The 21,956-nt window shown below is 29.8% G+C and overlaps 1 protein-coding gene across 2 annotated transcripts in view; it reads left to right on the top strand.

Moving 5' to 3' along the window:
• Nucleotides 1–11,146, top strand: part of LOC112592202 — a 61,925-nt gene extending 50,779 nt beyond the window's left edge. Inside the window, exons 6-7 of one of the 2 annotated variants that reach the window (XM_025336215.1) lie at nt 6,676–6,893; nt 9,121–10,086. In XM_025336215.1, the coding sequence (XP_025192000.1) occupies nt 6,676–6,893; nt 9,121–10,086 (1,184 nt within the window). Of the gene's footprint in view, nt 1–6,675; nt 6,894–9,120 lie in introns of both variants that reach the window. The other variant, XM_025336216.1, reaches the window with a different exon arrangement.
• The last annotated feature ends 10,810 nt before the right edge of the window (nt 11,147–21,956 follow it).

A 21,956-nucleotide genomic window follows, 5' to 3' on the forward strand; every position in this document is an offset into this window, starting at 1 on the left:
ACTATAAATTGGTGATCACTTTATTATAAATTTATTTTTTCAATGATTATAATTATCATCTGATCATTAAAATGTATTAATTTATTCAATCAATATCATTTAATGCTATATATTAGATATTTTATTAACAACATAAATGCTTGATTCTTTAAGTATTTTTTCAATTAATTTCCAGATTATATGACATACGTACAATTTAATATGGTATGAAATATTTTGATAATACTATCGGAAATTATGTTATAGGAGAAGAAATCGAAAGTAATTTTCAATATAGTTATAATACATCGTATTCTTTTTAACCGCATTTTTTTTTACTTAATAAATAATAAAATTTTTCAGGCTATTTGTTCTTTTGTTCAGACTTTGTCAGTCCTTTTTATGGGACTTTTTCCGTGAACTTTAATTTTATTTAACAATTTTTAAAATTTAATTATAACAGAATACTATGTAAATATTATTACGATTATTCAGTTATAAAATTACGTTTTTATTAAATTTGGTTTTACTACTTTTAATAAAACGATACTTTTGTACCTAGTAATCGTTTGTAATTAATACCCATACCCGGATTGGAATATAAATCCGATAACTGCAATAGTAGGTGGAACTTATACCTATTACGTCCTGTTATTCATTATCGATATATCCGTTGCAGCTATAGCTTACATAATACATAATGGGGGAATTATCCTATAGTCACTTGTTTTAATAGTATCGTGAGGTTTTCTATAAATAACTATAAAATCAACGACTTGCATGCATTAACTTTTTAAAATTTAAATATTATAGTGGTTTTAATTGTTGTTTTAAATATATGAACTAAAAAAAAGTTTGGTCAGTTTTTATTTAAAATTATCATTTCAACCAGTAAAATCTATTTTGGTATAGATATTGTATACAATGTTATAATAATGACAATGTTCTGCAGTTTTCACATTATGATATCACGTATATAATGACGTATAGGTATTATAAATAAAATACTCTCGCTGATATTTCATTAATTGGGTTTGCGTTTAACGTCAGGGGAATCACCCGTGATATTAAACATTAGTGTTAGTTACATATTTGCGGATCAATATCATATAAATAATATATAGGTATTTTGTAATCGTCAATAATCAAATAAAATAATAATAATAAATATTACACTATTGCATCCGCTCGTGAAAATCATTACTACATACAAGACCACAGTACATCGTAGGTATATTTATATTATATTATGTATGTAATATGTAAAAAACGTGTCTCGCGTCTGCAAGTACCTATATAATATTATACGTAGTGGTTCAAAAGGCGGTTCGCGCAACCGGTTATTGTTGACAAATTAAACGATTGCGGCGGGCAATTCGAGTGTCTTTGAAATCCAGAGAAGAAAAAAAACCATTTCAATTTATCTATGGTACGTGTTTCACGTCATTTTATGGTGCGAATTGAGTAAATCTATTCGTTTAAACAATAGTAATTATAATGGACGCGTGCCACGAGATAAAGTGTCGATCGTTTAAAATGTGTTATATAGCTCTGAATTCTGAAAGCTCTAGATATTATTCTCATAAAACCCGATATATTCATTATACCTTATAAAATTTTATTGAAGTGGGTACTTGCACGAATGTCCATGACGAAGTAATAATACATAGGTAACTGTGTAATTGATTGATTCATTTGCAATTATTCGGATTGGCGTTATCGTCATTTTAACTATATGCATTACAAAAAGTACTTTATCAATACTATATTAAATTCCACTCTACAACTTATTGTTATCACATAATATTATAACATATTGCCAGTCATTTTAAAACAATCATTTCATTATGTATATTAGTTCGACTAGCAACTGCCATAATAGTAAGCCTATCATTGCAGAGTGATATCAATATTCATCCTGGAAATCATTAATACGAAAACACGTGGTGCAGACGTGCAGTAGCTAATTTATCATCTGTGCTATAATAATAAGCACAACGAAATCGTATCTGTTGAAATTCCCATGAATAATAAAATCAGAAAATACCAGAAATGTTAGAATAACTTAAAAAATAAAATAAAAAATACAATATTAATTAAATGCATGAATGATCATGAAAGAATCGTCCACCGTCTAGAATACCATCTGGATTTTAAACCAGTTTTCTACTCGGCATAATTCAATCTATTTTAATCTTTTTTTTTTCTTACCATTAAATATAAATCCTCTGCTGATTTGAAATTAAAACAACGCGATTTTTAAAACTTTGATTCCATTAAAAACGAATTAGTTCACAATTGTATCGTATGTATTACTTGAAAGCGCATAATTTAAACCGCAAACTGGTTTCAAACATTCAAAATATTGCATTCAATTCACTATATTATAAACGCCTCTACAATTAAATAACCATTCATCGTGACTTATATTACATACAATATATTAAAATGAATTTTAGATAATAAACTATGGTATCCATTTTGTAATGTGTATACTTTATTAATGTTTTCCTGAATTTATTATTATTACACTATTCAAGTGATTAGATTCGTTTAAAATTTATGTTTTCAATTTATGTAGTTTTATAGGTAACTATAGTCTATAATACACGTTATAAAATTGTTTTAAAAAAAATGTAAACTCTTTAAAGTAGGTTATGATTTTAAAAACATTCATAATTTCTATTGTCTTTTTGATAATATATGATTGAATATTAGTAAGGTAATACTTTACTATGATTCAAAGATTATAAAAGGTTAAAATTTGCAATTATAATTTAAATTGATTATTACGAGTTCGGCTTATAATAATTTATTATAACAATTTAAATGCTTATAAAACTTAACGAAACATTTTTTTTTAATTAGATTTTATGACAGGTCACAATGGTTGACTCTATCGAACATAACTTAGTTATATACATGGACCGTTTTAGTGACTGATTCGTGACGAAAAAAACTTGTTGATATTGTAACGTGGCCAGAGGGTGACTAGTTAAATATATCTAGATAGAATCGTGGGATCATGTAGATATAATTACCGTAGCCAAGGGCAGTTAGATATAAGGTTCTTAAATGTATTAAATAACTAGAAGATAATTTAGGTTATTATTAAATTTTACCGCTTACTAAATACTTACAAAGTAGGTAAATAAAGTTTTACAATAGTCGGTAGTTTTATCGAAGTCGTACAGAGCTTATTGATATAAAATATAACAATGTCTTTAATGTATATAGTGAACTAATATTCTTACATGGTGTGTATTTAGGATAAGTATTATAGTTAATTTTGTGTGAATATATTATTGTATCGGTCAGCAGATAATCGTATTATATCTATAATATATGTACGTAATTCATTGTTACTAATATATACACATATAAGTGCCATGTAGGTAACATAATAGTTACCTACAGTGTAATCGTCAATTATAACACACACACATATATATATACATATTAAATATAATATAGGTCATATATACACAATGCACAGGGTGTGATTTATTTTATTTTAAGACAGTATAGGTACATTTCCATAAATATGAGCTCGTTTATACATATCATCGTAAGAAATATCTAAGTAAATCTTTTTTCTTTTTTTTTTTTTTGGAATCATGTGTTTGCATACGGTTATTCAACATTATTTAAATCTTCTATTGAAAATAAGTCATTTTGGTACTTATAAATCATCATTACCACATTAACAACTCTAATCAATTTAAGTTTTTTGTATTTAATGTATATCTATTTTTGCCATCCTTAAAAAAAATTGTACACCTTTCCCTTTGAAATAAAATAAAATTTTTAATTCGGGTAACATAAAAACATCAGTCTGGCACTTAGAGTCTGTATTGTATACAATGCATATCGGATTTTTTCGGTTTAAAGATAATAACTCGATAAGCAAATCGTGTTAAGTGAATTTTCTCCCGTAGAAATTAACAATAAAAATGTTAAATGCAGTTTTCTAGAGTCAGAAGTAATAAATATTGTTGAAAATTTGCAATGATCTACTGACCACTTTTACTAGTGGAAATAGTCTGGATACATATCAATAATATAATAACCGGTTTAACTATAAAGCGTTTGGGCTTACTTGTTTACATAAGACAACTTCACCTATAAATTTAGCTCACCATCGAAATCTTATACATATTTCAAAGTGCTCAATATTACATATGTACTTTTAGAATCATCTTAAGGTTATCGTTAGATTCGAGACAATATTGTATTCAGGAATTTTTTGAGGGGAGCCATTTGTTGCTCAGATAACTTGGACCCATGGACCTGATTCTTTTCGGGAACACTATAAACACGTAACTAGAGTATTGGACTTCCAGAGACCAGAGACAAATATATTTTAGAGGCTGTTAGATATTTAAATACAGTGTTTGTTAATTATACTGATTATATCTGATCACGGACGCCCCCATCCCATCATTGATTTAGTGGACATTTTTTAATTTTTCGACATAAAATACACGTGATAAAATAACCATCACGCTATATAATAAAATACACATTTTGATTCCCTACAAAGTTTTTGCCATAAAGAATTTTCATTTCAATATTATTTTTCTATACATATTATACACATATAGTACGTCTTCCATGTTGTAATAGAGGGACGACCCTATGGCCTATGTCCCGTCCATACAAATAATTATGGAACCGTGTCTACTGTGACTACACGAATATCTTTTATTTTTTAACAAAACGTGACGGCGATCGATTAGAATAAATTATACCATACAAATGCGCGCAAACATGTTCGATTTGTATTTAACGTAGTGTTATTTATTTAGACGCTCAATGTCAGTATCGCGAGATATAATATTGATAAACGGCTACTTTTGTATACAATACTGCGCAGATATATATTATTACATTAGTACTCGCTGCAATATTACGTGTACAATATAGTAGCGCCGATCGATTCACACGCCGACCAGTTATGCCTGCCATGATACTTTCCTATAATCTATATTATACTATATATGAGAGTCTGTAGCCTGTGGGTAGGTATAATATTGTGTAATGTCAATAATATCATCATATTGCATGTGATTAAAACGCAGACGGGTACGTAAACAATTCAGTTTATAATATTACATTATTACTATCTCTGCAGTATCTGTTCCCGCGCGAGTTCCTTAACGACGATTTGCATTAGCGTTTCCAATTACGCGCGCGCAAACCCGGTCGTCGGCCGATTATAATATAATATATATAAATTATAAATTATATATTAAGTAGGTTAACGTCTGCGCGTTAAAATTACACGTACATAAACACGTCCAGGACGACGCATTAACGTGCGTGCTGTAAATATAACGTGTGAGCGTAATAATATTATATAGCGACATGCGTGTAATAATAGCATGGCTGCTAAGCGGTGTACGTAAGTAGATAAATAATGTGTATATCATATTATGTACGGATAAAATAAAAGGAAACGTTGTGCAGGGTACGTTTTACAATTATATTTAATTTAATATATAATAACGATAATTATAATTCTGCAAATATTATTATTATTACGTTATGTACCACCTACCTATAATAATACATAGCCACATAAGTGTACGCATTTAAATGACACGAAAGGCGTGTTTTTTGTTTTTTTTTCTCCCCTTTTGTTTTACTCTGAAACTCTTTTACGCGAAACACTGCCGTCGCATTCATCCCAGAACACGCAGAAGTTCGTGCAATGCAAAACGATAATGATAATAATACGACTAATCAAAATGCACTTCCTGCCATGTATACATAATATTGTCGTCATTCAAGTCGGCCTATAATTATTATGTAATATGAACATAACTCTTGTCTCTTATTAGTGCAAATTATACCTGCAAGTATAATGGCCTGTTAAAAACGCATCTCGTCTAAATACGCGTTGATTACATAAGTGCTGACGAGAATCTCAAATAGATATCAATAACTCACATAAAAAATTATACTAGTCCTAGCCCCTAGGCCACTTAAACCCAAAATGTTTGCTCCCAATCCGATACTATATGAGTAATGCATCGTAACGAATAGCTTAGTATTAAATTAATAGGTTACTAAATCGTCTCGATCGCAGTTTCGTACATTATTTCATTGAAAATAAAATTGGTATTTATTACAACAATTAGTATTTTGATAACCTAACGTGAATATATTTATGTTTTTTTGTGATAACATAACATGATACAGTATAAAACCACCAAACTAATATTATAATACAATTAAATAAATATAAAACATATATCCGTGAAAATTATCGATAATTATCAAAACATCATATGTTGGAGGAAAATCAAAATAAAGTTTATTTTATTAATTCATATATATTAATTACATAAATACAAAACTAATTTATGTATTAGAAATTAAAATTTACTTTTATGTAAAACATTATACTACAAAATCTTTCAGTATAATACTAATTGATAAAATTAGTTATTTATTTAGAATTTCTCGTAAGATTAATAAGCCTCATTACAAAAACTCTTATGGAGGTCCAAAGTTATGAATACTTATGATTTACCACATGATATGTAGTTACTATTTGTTCCTTTCAGTGACGTTACGAAAATCCTGCTAGTTTTTTTCGTTTAATATATGATTATGTATCTACTATCTACCTATAAACCTTATATAATTATGTTAGTACCTATTTCTAATAATTTCCATTGTTTTTTATAGGCGACGGATCTGGAGGCATCGACGGTTGTAAAGATGATATGGAAAGCGTGGGCAGTGGCAGCGGATCTGAGCAACCAAAGTTTAGGCGCAATCGAACCACGTTCAGTCCTGATCAACTCGATGAATTGGAAAAGGAGTTCGACAAGAGCCACTATCCGTGCGTGAGCACTCGTGAACGGCTAGCTGCCAAAACTAGTTTATCTGAAGCCAGAGTACAAGTAAGTCGATTCATTATACTGTATTTGTTCGTATATATTAAAGCACTTTATAGGTATAGATCAAGATGGGTATGTTTAAACAAAGTGATCACAAAGTACGGCCCATCTTTATTTTCTTCAATAAAATTCAGTATGGTATTTAAAATTTTATTTTTTGAATTTTTAAATATATTTAAGATTATATTTTTAAATCTTGAAATTTTTTATAGGTACTACTTAAAAATTATCATATAGAGATACAGATTTTCAAATAAAAGGTTCTTTTTATACTATAAATTATTTTACGAATAACTTTTCTGAAAATATCGACAAATCAAATTCATATAATTAAATACTTACAAGTAGTTTTTGAGTTATTTAACTTTGTGTACCTACTAGCAACTAATAAGAAATACATTCATGATAAAGGGCTTGAGTAACTTGGAGAATATTGTGATAGTAGTATGGTTTTAGTAATTTATTTTAATCTATCTATCAATGTTTATGATTTAATGTCCCAAGTGTAATAATAATTGAAAAATTAATTGTTTTAATAAGATATATACAAATTTTAAAAAAAGTATCTTCTAAATAATTAGCAATAAAACAAGATTTAAAATATATGATCTTAAGTTTATTTAAAATTTTCAAAAATCCAAACCTGAATAAATGTATTATTAAATGAAATAATTGGAGCTAGCAATAAGCATACTTAGTAAATTACCTTGTTTAAACCACGAAATACCAAATTTTTAACATGCACCTACCTATATAATTAATAAACTCACATTATTAGAACTATAACTAAGTGTACACGATGTGCGCGATAAGTCATAACCGCAAGGTCGTGAACTATTAATATATTCGTATATGATTTCATACTTGATATTTTCGTTATTTCATGATATTATATGAACTTATAGTTCCATCAATCGAATTCGGACGTAATTCGTTTCACATAACTCATTTAATACGTGTGAAAATTTATTTTGCATATTTTTGCATGTTTTAAAGTTTAATCACATACAATATATCGACTACATATTTTGCGTATTTAAATAATTGATTGTTTTTACTTTTTTTTAACAATCCTGTAATCGTGTTTAGCCTCTGGGGTTATTTAAAAAAATATTTTAGTGAATTTAATAATAATTAACCCTTTTTTTTTAAAAAAAAGACAGATTATATTTTATACTGCACTATCTGGTAGGGCAAATAATGATAACAACTTTTTAATGAGTCTACTCGTAATTGTGTTAGTACGTGCAGTAGGTACTTATGAACAGTCCGTTTTCTTCCTCTTAATAATAATTTCGAGGACATAAACCATAATATAAGTTATTACCATTATATTTACTGTTGGACTAGATCCATCAATCACCAATTTGTACGTATTCATAGAGAATTAAAAAAAACATCGTTAGACCATTAATCACAGTTTATATTTTTATTCGAAACCTGAGACTAGACCGGTTACTTAGAGACAATAAAATTAAAATTAAATGATGTTTTTATTTTCAAAAACAATTTAAATAGTTCCGTTTGTTACGGAAATTTTGAGTTATTTTCTACTATTTTATTATGTGCGAATCCGAAATGCGTAATAACAATTTCATATTGAAAAACTTACCAATATTATAATATAATATATTCCATTAATTTCATACCGCTTTATGTTTTTCTTGGTAATTTAAAAAAACATATTTTCTATAGTAGAAGAACTATGATTATTTTAGTTCAATGGAAAAAATCTTTAAAATAACAATGAAAAAATAAAAAATAACTGTCATCAGGAAATATATTTGAAACTGCAATAAACTCTATTTTTAATGCACGCCATTTGCCTACAATATAATACGATCGATCATACGGTAATTGAATAACGCAAAGCCATATTAACTAAAGCTTTATATTAAAACAACTGAAATAAAAATAACTTCAAAAGCAATCTCCTAATACCTCTATTCTTTATGGCATTTCACACTATTTTTAACTTGAGTGAAAATTTCGCGTACAATAGTTTCTAGAAACTAAGAGTAATCAATGCACTGTCGATTCAGCAAGACCAAAAAAAAAAAAAAAAATCAATTCAAAATCTATTATATTTAGCCAATATTATTGTTTCGTTTCATATTATTTGGTATACTGTCTTTTTTAACTTTTGACTCTTAACGCGTTATAATGTTGTATACAGTGTGCATAAATAATGTATTATTGGAAGGGACATTCATTACAATGTATTTCGCAGGTGTGGTTCTCAAACCGAAGGGCCAAGTGGCGACGGCACCAGCGCATGAACAAATCGCGTCGGTCGGGCGTGGCGGCCGCGTCGACCGTGTCGGGCGGCAGCAGCGGTTCGGCAGCGGGTACGCCCACGCCGCCGGTCGTGTCGCCGGTCGTGGGGGCGATCGGCGGTCCATCCGGTGTACCGGACGGCGTCGGCGGCCCGCCTTGCCCGGCCGCAGGGGCCAGGTGTCTGGGCGGCGGCGAGAACAGCGCGTTCCGATCGCTGATGCCGCAACAGCACTTGCACCGACAGCTCGCCCAGCAGAGTTACGCCGCGTCCGAATCGTCCGAAGAGATAAACGTGACGACAGACGACGAAGAAGACGACGGTGGCGGCGTCGGCGGCGGTGGCGTCGGCAGTGGCGTTGTCGACGAACCGATGGACGACGGAGACGGTTCTAATTCGTCGTCGTACAACACTAACAACGACAACAACAACAACGACGGCGGCAACGGCGATGGCGACGATGTCGGCGACGACGACGACGGCGGCGGCGACGGTGGAAAGACGTCGGCGGCAGTCGCCCCGACACCTCATCATCATCATCAGCATCAGCATCATAATCAGAACAATAATCATGCGTCACGTCCGCGATTCGGTGCCGACCGACTTCCGTACTTCGGTCACATCATGCACCCGGCCGACGGGAAACGAACCGTCGACAGCCCGAACAACAACCATCACCACCTGAACCACTCGAACCAACACCCCCACAACAACAACAACAACAACAACAACCACCACAGCAACAACAACATTCATCACCACAACAGCGTGCTGTCCACGATCGCTTCGTGGCGCGAAATGGCCGCCTTCACGGCCCTACACCACCGGGCCCTCGAACAGGGCGCGGCCAAAGCGGCTGCGGCTGCGGCGGCGGCTGCGCAACCGTTGCAGTTGACCAAGTACGACAAGGACAGAGCGTAGGCGCGGGTGTTGCTCGTATAATGCAGGACGATTCAAAAGTCTTCGTCCGATTATCGATTAATAATCGGTCGCAAATCGTATCAGGTAAAAACAATTAATATCAAGACGTATTATTATAACATTGTACATTAGAGACAACTACGACGGTCTAGTGTTATTTTTCATTTTCGTTGGTGCACGATAAACGCGTTTCGTGTGACTGTTTGTAATCTAATTAGATTAGCGAACTTTCGTGACGTTAAATATAAATCAGTGTCGAGATGAACAGATAAAAAAAAAATAAATAAAAATAAGGAGCATTAGATTTTGAAACCGTGGTGTAGTCGTGGCAGCGAGGTCATAGCGAACGTTTGTAACGCACTAGGTAACAAATTAGCACTTGATCAGAGGCTTTTTAATCGTTTTGTTTTATACATAGACGATAGTAATAATAGTATACTAAAGTCAGGAAAGAGTTATACCCATTTTCCCACCGTTATGATTTTTCGGGAGTTACTTCAATTTTTGACGCCGTCGAGACCAATTTTCGCGTAGTCCTACACGGCGCGACGTAGAGCATCAAAGTATTCCTCTTATCCTTTGGGGGACGACTTATTCAGTACGATTTATTTGTATTTGGGAGTATGCTGGACGAGTTTACTTCCAATATACGTCGTATCAAATGGTCTCATGTTTACATACAGCCACCGAATACAACGACTATGTATTGCTTTACGAAAAGAAACACAATATTTTCCCAGAACGTACATAGATCGCATTGATCTGGGCCGACATATGTAATGTAAGCGCATTTATTAAATTTTTTAACCTCGACAAAAATCCGTCGTTTCTGGCACTTTAGGTACATAATATTAAACCAAAATCGGGAAATCGGAAAAATATTTTCGGGGGACACTCACTATCGCCAGACCGTCCACACTGCTACTATATTTATGTTTTTATGCTATTTATTCCTCATTCCATTTGAATTATGATTTTTTTGTAACTGCTTGTGTGTTGTACACCAATTGTTAATGCATTAATCGCGTTTATTTGTATAATATTTCATGTAAGACGTGTATCTAGTAAGTAGTTATTATGTAAATCAATTAAATTAATATTATAATATTGTATTATTGTATATATTTATTTCATATTGGTCGGTTCAACGATCGATGTGATTATAATATAATATGTTTGTATATATATTAATGTGGTGTATAATAATAGTTTTGGTGTGTTCGAAATATTCAATATAGTCGATGGAACAAAAAATATAAAATATAACTATACATACTTATAACTAATAATTTAATAATAGTATGATGTAGGTGTAAAATATATAATAATAATATAATATAGACGAGTTTGATGTGACGTCTATTTTTTTGTATTTTTTTCGCCTATCGACACGGTTTACACCATTTTGATAATATTTCATATGTATATAAAATATAAAAGAGTGGCTATCGTAAGACATATGTACATTCAAATAGTTTAGGCAAGCAAGTGTGTCTTTATTATTATTTATTATTTTTTTTTATTTTTTTTTTTTTGTAAATAGCTATTGTAAACGACTTACGAGTCTCGTTAAATGGAAGCGTTTTAAATCGATACCGTAACGCGAATATTGCATTTATTTAATTAAATATTTTATTCAAATACTAAAAATATCATTAAAACAATATTGTTATTCACTAGAATATAATATTATAAGCACATATAAATACAAACATAATAACTAAATAATATTTACCTTGTGACTTACAAATTGTCGAACCCCTATTAAAGAAATTGGACCTCGATGTATCATGTACACTGAATTTTAAATAATTAGGTTTTAATTCATTTGCAACGTCGTGTGGTGCTAATGGTAATATATTATAAACCATAATATTAATATAATTTATTTTATAAGCATCTGCAAGACGATCGAATTAGAATTTGAAATTTGTACGTAAATTGTAACGAAAATTTGTTTATGTATAATTGTATCATTTGTTTTTTTGTATAGGTTTTGGTGTATGATATATTCGTCAAAATTTTTTTTTATTTTCTATTGTTTTTCGGTCTCTGCGTATAGAATTGCGTTGTTCTCATCTGTGACGTCTTGCAGTTTGGATTTCCAACGACATCCAAATCACTCTGTTATGCGTACTGTAAAATATTTACAACAGGTGCGTCTCGAACCACAAAATCCTTAGCCACATCTTTGTTTAAGACCGACGTGTAAAAATTATAATATTCTATGAACCACGCGAACCACGCATCACTGCTGTTTTCTCGAATGTCTTTATACATGACTTTTTGTTTGTCAAATCACGTGTGCACTTATTTTTAATTGGTTTTTTTTTTATTCGTATATAGCTTAAGGCGCACTACACTAAATATTTAATTTTCAGAGGGACATCAAATCCTGTACGATTTTCAAACATTAAGTTTAATAATATAATATATATATAGCTAAGATTGCATTGTTGTATATATATAAACATAAATATATTTAATAAATGTCAAATTAGACACTTTTCTTTTAGTCTGGGAAGGTGAAATCTACGTGGGTGGTGCTAAAAGTTCATTGACATTAGACTGTAAATAAAATGTCTAACTGAAATTTGATTGGGTTGGGGGAAGGCAATGTTCTCTATTTCCTGCACCCCTAAGTCCATCTATGAATAGACGATATGCTTGACCGGAAGGTATCGCAAAACGAGCGAGTGCATTCAAGTTCGTTTGTTAAATATTTCGAGATTGTTAATATTTGCTGAATACCAGCAACATATTTAGGTGTTGGAACCATATGTGTATTGCGTCACACAAATTGTGTTTATTTAATGCTTACAAACACATTTACTTAACGCTTGCGATCGAAAATAGGTGTACGACCATCAGTGTCGCATTATATTATAATATTACGTGTATGTTTTGATATAATATACACACATAAAATATTTTTACAATGTAAACGTTTAGTTCATAAGGTGTAAAAATTTATTTTTAAACGGATATTTAGATTACAAAGACAATTATAGAAACAAACGCTGAGCATCACTGTCGATTTGAACAAATTAAAATGCATTGTGTAGAGTGTTATACTTAATATATATTATGGTTCGCTTATTTTAGTTATAATTTCAGTGTTATATTAATTTTTTTTTTATATTTTATAACGACTTATCTGTGATATAGCCTTATTATTACAAGTTTAATTTTCTTTTTTCCTTTTTTTTTTTTTAATATATAAAGTATATAAAAATACAAAATATTACTAAATTTGTACACTTGTTAGCATTATATTTAAAGCGTGTAATATTGTATTTATTAATTGCACAATAAACTATATATTTCGAACAACTCAGCAATAGTTGTACAAATTTTTTATCACCATACTCTCTATAAATATAATTGTATGTGTGATTCATGTAGTTGAAAGTCAATATAAGTCAGAAATACATAAAAAATAGACAAATAATTCGGATTACAAATATGAAATAAGAGAGAAAAAAAAAATGAAACGTTAAGCGTTATTCGGGATCATCAATACTTCCTTCAAAAAGAAAAAGTTATTGTGTGAATATACTTATTATAATATAAGAGCACAATTTGAAAATAATAGTAAAACTACCACAACAGATATTCCGTCAATATTTTGTCAAAATGAAATCTTAAAAACTTAAGGTAAGTAAACTTTATAAAATGAGTAAATTAATTAATTGTATTTTAAATCAAATTTAAGGCGTAGGTAATAAAATTTTTTTTATCGAATTAAGAATTACTTATCTTTTAAGAATCCTATAAAAAAGATAGGTATACGTATAACGTTTAAGAATATTGAAACGTGCGTGTATAAGATGCCTAATTTGATCGATTACAAACATCGCTATGTTATTGAAAAGAGAAATATTTCCAATAGGTAGGTACTTGAATTTAGTATTAGTGTAATGTCATTAGTTAATAACTATTAGTTATAAATTATATTCAGTTTTGAATACCTATTTAAAACATCTTAAGAATGTCAACGAACATGTTATATTTAGACGCTGCCATAAATCACAATCTAACATTAGCTATAGTCCATCTCAGGATAGACCAAACTCATTTATCACACACATTCACACACACATATCCATCCGTCTAATAATTATTCTCGTCGTTAATTACATTGAAACTTATACATAAATTATAAGTATTTAAAAGCTTGATGGAAATTAATAATTTATACCTTAAAAGTACTAAGATCTACCATCTCATGTATAATTAAAACAAAATATCGAAATTGTTAAATTAAAGATAAGGTGAAATAAAATAAAAATGTATTTAAATTTATAATAAACTTATAGCTTCTTAAAAAAGTGATAATTTTTAAAAATATTTGTTGAAATGGACGTCATTAATGAAGACAAACAATAAACAAAACACTGTGCGGTGTTTGGAAATAATATGCCGTTTGAATTTTGTGAGTGATTCATGACGTTACTGACATGATATATTAAAACAGATTACGTGAACAAAATTCATATTTTTATAGAATTTCGATGATTTTTTGCTCATCTATATGTATTTTTTTTTTCACGTAGATATTAAGTTAATTTTCTGCATTTATTACTTACATTATTATATTTATACATTATAATATTTTTATATAATTTATATGTTATAATATGTATACTCATATATTATAACTAAATACTTATTTGGTATTTAATTTTTCCATGTTATATTTATGTGTATTATATTTGTAATTCATTAAATTATTATAATTGATTATAGTTTATAAATTTATTTTCTAATCAAAAATTTCAGTGAATACCTATCAGGACTTTTTTTTAAATAATATATTTTACATTATATTTGTTTATGTATTAATTTTACTTTGATTTGGATAAAAAAATTATCCCAGTGATTAAATTGGTTTTAAGAAAAGATATTTTATTTTAATATGATTAAATAATTTTAAGTGTTATTTGATAAATATTATAAAAAAGTTTAATAAATATTTATAACTTCTCAAGAGAAAATTATTAATTGAAGTGAATAACCAGATCAATGTGGTAATTTTTTTTTTTTTAAACATGTACACGAACAACAAACGTGTTCCCTTATAAAAAAAAAAAAAAAAAATTAACACGGACGCTTTCATTTTATACATAATAACTAATGAATAAAAAGTATGAATGAGAACGAATTATATTGTCAAGTGAATTTCCGAACATTAATACTCCGCATAACCGTTTAGGTAAAGTTATCTGTTATACATTTTATTAGAAGTATCTTGCTTATTATATGGAATTTTGTATCTTAAATATTTTAAATTATATTTATTTTTTTTTTTTTTATATATAATAATCTTAAATTTATGAACACATTTTCTAAAGCTTCTAAAGCTATGAAATATTACTATGATCCAAACACATCAAAATTCATTGAATATTACTACCTTTCTTGTTTTTCGTTTTGTTTTTTGGGGGTGGGGGCAGGTTACCAAGTTACTTAATTTTCATTTGTATGATCAGTTCTGTAATTTTATTATACTCAAATATTATAAATAATAATTAAGTTCAGTCATACTTAAAACATTTATACTTTAAATAACTTTTAAAAAGAAAATCCATAGAGAATTTAATTTATATCCACCGGCTACCAGCTACTATATTTTTGTTTTAGATCATCTATATTTTATATAGATATTTTTTTTATATATTTTATTGTTTTTATCTTAAGTTAGTAATAATTAAATACTAAGTTCACGTTTAGTTTCGTAAGTTCAATATTATAGTAGATTTACAATTATTAAAAGTAGATATATATAATCAATCTTAAAAGAGTAATGAAAATGTCTTTGTTTTATTAAAAGTTGTTTTTCGATTTGTTTTAAGTTTTATAATTTTAAATAACGTAAAACGCTAAATTGTTCATAACGTTTAAATTTTCTTTGACGGTAAGCAATTTTATGTTTACAAAGAATATGATGTTGATAATATTATACTGTATAATTTGTATTAATATATATTTTCTATAACCTTTATCCATGAATTAGTTTATTAATTCAAAATGCTGATTACTATAATCAAAATTTATGTTTTTTTTATAATTAAATATTTTACAAGTAGTTATATGTTCAATATAAAAAAACAATTTCTTACACAACACTAAGAGTTAAATGATACACACCATTCGGTGTAAAAATATATCATTGTACATTTGTACCTACGTTGAAAACGCACTGTAAGGATTATTATATTAACAATATTTCATACTATACACATATAATATTATATTATGATGATGATACACGTCAATACGCCTATATGTGCATAACGAGCGCGTGCTGATGATATTTATTGCCTTGAAATAGGTTCGAATTAAAGACGAATTAGTCCAGAAAACGTAATACCGAGATGTAATGATAAAATATCATACGCGTCACTATTTTTCTATTTATTATTATTATTATTATTGTTATTATTTTTTAATAGATCCGATCCATCGTATAGAAACGCGTGCGCACCTACTAATGTAATGTAAACCTGTACGTGCACCTACATAAAAATAAAAAATAATATAAGCGTACCTATTTACCTGTTATAGTGTACTTACGTGCATTCGTCGTAAAGCATGCAATATTATGTGATAATAATATGTTATGTCAGTACATAGTAGATATACATGGTGAATGGCGATTCATTAAATATTCTCATTTATCAGCCCCTCGCCCTTTTTTCTTTAATAATTTATTCACTCAATAATTCTGATGTTTAACGTTTTTATGTTTACTAAAATACTAAAATATCATATGTTTAAGTACTTATACATTTTGTATGCTATTAGAGAGTATTCCGTGGCAACACAAACTTTTATTTTTCAATTGAAAACCCTATCCTTTTTTTTTTTGTAAATTATATTTATCAAATGATATTTTAGTAGAAATTTTTATGTATCTAGAAAATTGAAATTCTAATGAGTAGTTTCTGAGTTATTGAACATTAATTATTAATAATTAATACTATAATGTAATAACATTTTATATGTATTTAAAGTTGTATAAATACCTACTAGATTATAATATATATTTTATACTTAGAGGACTATTAAAATATTATCCTATAGGCTAATAGCATAAACTTTTTAACAAATCAAAAACTATTTGTTTAAATTTAGATTTAAATTACATATATTAACATTTTCAAAAAAATTATGTTCTTAACCGATTATATTATAACAAAAAATATTATTCTAATTTAAAAAATAGAGATTTATATTGCTATTTAACACTACTGATTAGTAATATGTTACAAAAAGTCCAAGTATCAAAAAATATGGGATTTAAACATATTTTAACATTTTAAAAATCAAGATTTGAATAAACGCATTATTAAAAGAAAAAGAGTTAAGCGAGTTTGGATGATCACTTGTAATCTGTATATAAGTACTATAATGTGCACGAGTTTTACTTTGCTCTAGTCTAATCGCGAATGTACCGACGTGTTGGTTAGGTATATGAAAAACCAATCGAAAATAAAATTTGTTAGTACAGAATTCCACAGATCGTGAATCGTGATTTGCCAACCGATTTACAATAAATTACCCAGATCACTACGTCATGATATTGTAATATAATATTATTAGAGTGCGTATATTTAATCGTTTTTCAATTTTTATTTTTTCCGATCACCTATGGGTTTTTATATCATGACGCTTCAGTCGTTGTAAAACTCGATTTTTATTATCGACATTTCTACTCGTATATTAAAAACTATTATTTATTATTGCAGTATAGTATATACTAATATAATACTACACGACGGTGCACTGGGAACGTAACATTTGTTTAGGTGTTACTATATTTAACGTCGATCGACCTGCAGCACGTGTGAAATTAGTTTTGGACGATTTAAGAAGAATAAAAACGCCCGTTATTGACTGTTATACTAAAGGCGTGTGTGTGTGTGTGTGTGTGTAGTGTGTATACGTACACGCGTACGTGAAAAGATTACCCGGGCCGATAATAATTAACGTTTCCAGGTTCGGGTGAAACACTCTTTGTACGCGGTGCAGTGTACCTATAATATAATATGTATGTACATGTATAATATTGTACCTATATAGGTGAATGGCGGCGGGTGGGCGCGAACCGTCGTAACGAAAGACGATTGATGTACGATGAATGACTTGTCACAATGACGATAACATTAGGAATGAGGCACTGCCTGTACAAATTAACAGTAATGATAATAATAATAATAATAATAATATCGCAAAACCGCGTGTAACATATATTATATAGGTACCTATCGTTGTTTATGTGCGGTCGTATTATAGACACCGTTTCCCGCTGCGAGCCGGTGATTGTGTATATAATTTTTTTTAAGTGATTCTCGCACCTTGCGGCGGCGGCGGCGGTGGCGGCGGTTAAACGGCGGTGGCTGACGTACACAATAATACAACTACCTGTTTTACCCTCGATTTCACAGGTAGGTAGTGAGTAAAATAATTTACTCATTCCGATCGACCGCGAAGACGCAGTTCGTTCGGTTAAAGCGTATGCTGCCACTGCGACGAAACCAACTCATCATCGTTATACTCGTCCGGCCACCCTGCAAGTACACGATGATATACGTACATGTTAATATAGCCTATGGGTGCAAATCGAGGGGCGCCAGAAGCACTTGAACACTATTTAAGACCGAACGGTAACAATTATTCGTTTTTACGTAGTTTTCGTAATTAATTAATTAATTAATTATGTTTTTTTGCAATCGATATTATTATTGTTCAAACTCATTATTTTAACGTTCTCGTTTTCAGTCATTTTGTCTCATATTGGTCGTAGGATGGTTTTATGTCGCCTTAACATAAAATAAGTCCATCACGATGTATCTATACTGATCAAGTGTTATTCGCAGTGCATCACATGATCGCAGATGACAATCGATGCGAATCCTGTCTGTACATATAGATCACGGCGAGTCTTTATAATAGCGATTAATCTGACGAAATAGTTCTTCCAAAAGTGTACCTACATGGAAAACGCTGTCAACAAAACCTGCAGTTACTACAAGACCGTTGAGGTAACGTGTGTGGTCTTGACCCGAACTTCGCATCGAAAATAGGTTTTTGAATCCGGCTACTATTATTACGTTTGAATACTATTTATAACGGCAACGACGAGCCACTTCCCGGCGCCCGGGTGAGCGAAGCGAGACGAGCGCACAATATATCCAGTCTAATTATTATCCGTCCTGCTTTTGTTTCTCAGACATCCGCCAGTTCCCGGACGCCTTCACATCGCGTGAAATCTACGCCTACACACCGAGACTCGAATGTGAGTGCGTTTTGTTTATGTCTTCGGCGCGCTGTCAAAAAGGGGTTTATTCCGATGCTTTGATTGTGCATTCTACTCTATAGCAGACAAATAGTGTCTTGATTATTACAAAAACCGCATTACAATAATGGTAGTATACAGTTGTTTTCTATACACACGACTTATCGAAATATAGAGCAAAATGAATTACGAAAAGAGTTAAACATGGTATATTCACATATTATTATATCGAAACGCGTTTAGGGGACAGGGAAATAATATATTCTCCATAGGAATATGTTTTGTACAGTATTTTACAAATGCGGTGTTCTGTAACGTTAAAATGAGAACCGTAACGTAGAACTTTGGATACATGAGAGGTAAGGAATTTCGTTGCCGACCGTCATAGGCGAAAAAACCATATAATGATCGTGAAACCAGGCATTTTTGTGTAACCTTGCAGAGGGAATTATGGAAAAATTGATTATTGCGGAGATTATGAAAATGTGCGATAATAATTTTTAAAGTGAAGGTTACTGTAAATCATATAGTTTGAAAAAAATATATTATATATATATATATATGAAAACGATATAAATCGAATTATTTTAACAACATACATAAAAATATTATGTTGCCGATAAAAGACATATTTTATAGATACTACGATACATTAAATTTTCCGTCAATTTGTATATACTCGTATCTACACAACTATTATATTTTTGAAATTAATTAAATTTAAATAAGTAAGTATACCTATATAATTATATGAATAACCTGCAATTTTAAAATACAATTTTTTCTACTTATTCTCAGTACGATTATTGACCTGATAGCAGAATGCTAAGCGCCTAAGCCCACGAAAAGAATATTATTCTCATTAATGAAAAATGTTTTTTAAATGATACATTATCGGTAAATTCAGATGAGCCTACCAAATGTTGGAAATGTTTGAAATCTGTCACTAAGAAATGACAATAGTGAGTGTAGGACGTAGGTATATTGTACAGTTATAACTTATATATGTGTTATAAATTAATCTAAATTCAATTTAATTTATTTTTTTTCTTCAATTTTTTCGTTATTTTATTAAATGTAAGATTTCAAATGATATGAAAATATTAAATTGATAGCATTATAATATTATGTATGCAGCATAATTTCAAACACGTCACGATTTTTCTATTTACATTCTCAAACAAATTTGACGTGATTTCCTAAATGCATCATCTGCATTTTACTTATTTATTACCTATTTTTTTTTAACCTCTAGGGATTAGACTTCAATATTTATTAACTAACAGTAAATCACTGTACACTTTTTATCATTTGTAATTATTATTATTCGTATTTCCGTTTAAATGTTGTACACGCGATGCGCGCGTGTATACAAAGGTACCTACACAATGTTGTTTTAAAATATTATCAATTTAGTTAGAAACATGAAAAAAAAATGTATAAAATAAGTATCGTTGCGTTTTCATTATTATTATTATATCTAGGTACGTGATATTTCAGTGGGCGTGCGCGCTCGCGTTTCACCATTATATCTATTCGGTTGCGCGAATCGTATAATGACGGGTATGCATGTGTGGTGGGGCGGTGGTCACAAGCAGTTTTTGTACTTATTATATTATTTTTATTGTCATTATTACGATCATTATTGAGGCTGTTGAGGTCGAATCGTTTAATATAACACCCGTCCAATATAGCGAAATCGACGTTAATGCTAATAATAATAATTTGTACATTTTGCAATCGCAACGCGCGACTATCAAATCATCAATGTACATATTTTTTAATGTTTTTCGTAATCGTTGAACGGACAAAATCCGTTCGTGGTGACTTTAACACCGTCGAATCGCTCACTACTCAGCTCATTATCACAGAAATATATATATATATGTATATTAGGTACATAGTACCACATAAATAATAGGTTATTAGTTATTAGTTAGCTGATAGCCGATTCTTTTGTGGCCATTATCTTTAGTAAATCGTACAAGATTTGTATTTTTTTCAAATTTTATTTGCCTATCCTAAGGTATCATCTACTATTTTAATTATTATCACCGAGATGATCAATACTTATGTATAATATTTAAATTACAATTTTTTTATTTCACAATATGGTAATGCGTGCACGTCGAATAATTATTATTAGGATATTTGTTTATATTTGTTATTATAAACTTGTATAACAATACATCCTAAAGTTTTCTAAATGCGTCTCGAAATAACCCTTATTCAATTTTTTCTGTGCACGTCCGAAATAAAGTATCATCTGAGTGCATCCCGTGAAAAAATTATCATATTTTTGACATAGCTAAATTTACTCCAATTCATCCCTAGGTGCACTACAAGGAAATGTATTGACTAGCATCCTAAATACATTGGGTCATTAATTTTTCTGGTTTTGGGTAGTATACCCATTTTCACTATATTTAAATTTTGGTTAGTATACTAATTTTTATTATATACATTAGTATTTAATTTATTTTATTTTATTTTTTTCAATTTATAATTCTTAAAATTAAAATCAGGTAAGTAGTTACTTATTTATTACACTTAGTTATTACTGAAGTTA

The sequence above is a fragment of the Melanaphis sacchari genome, unplaced genomic scaffold, assembly GCF_002803265.2.
Source record: "Melanaphis sacchari strain LSU unplaced genomic scaffold, SCAv2.0 Contig15_pilon_pilon, whole genome shotgun sequence".
Lineage (NCBI taxonomy): Eukaryota > Metazoa > Arthropoda > Insecta > Hemiptera > Aphididae > Melanaphis > Melanaphis sacchari.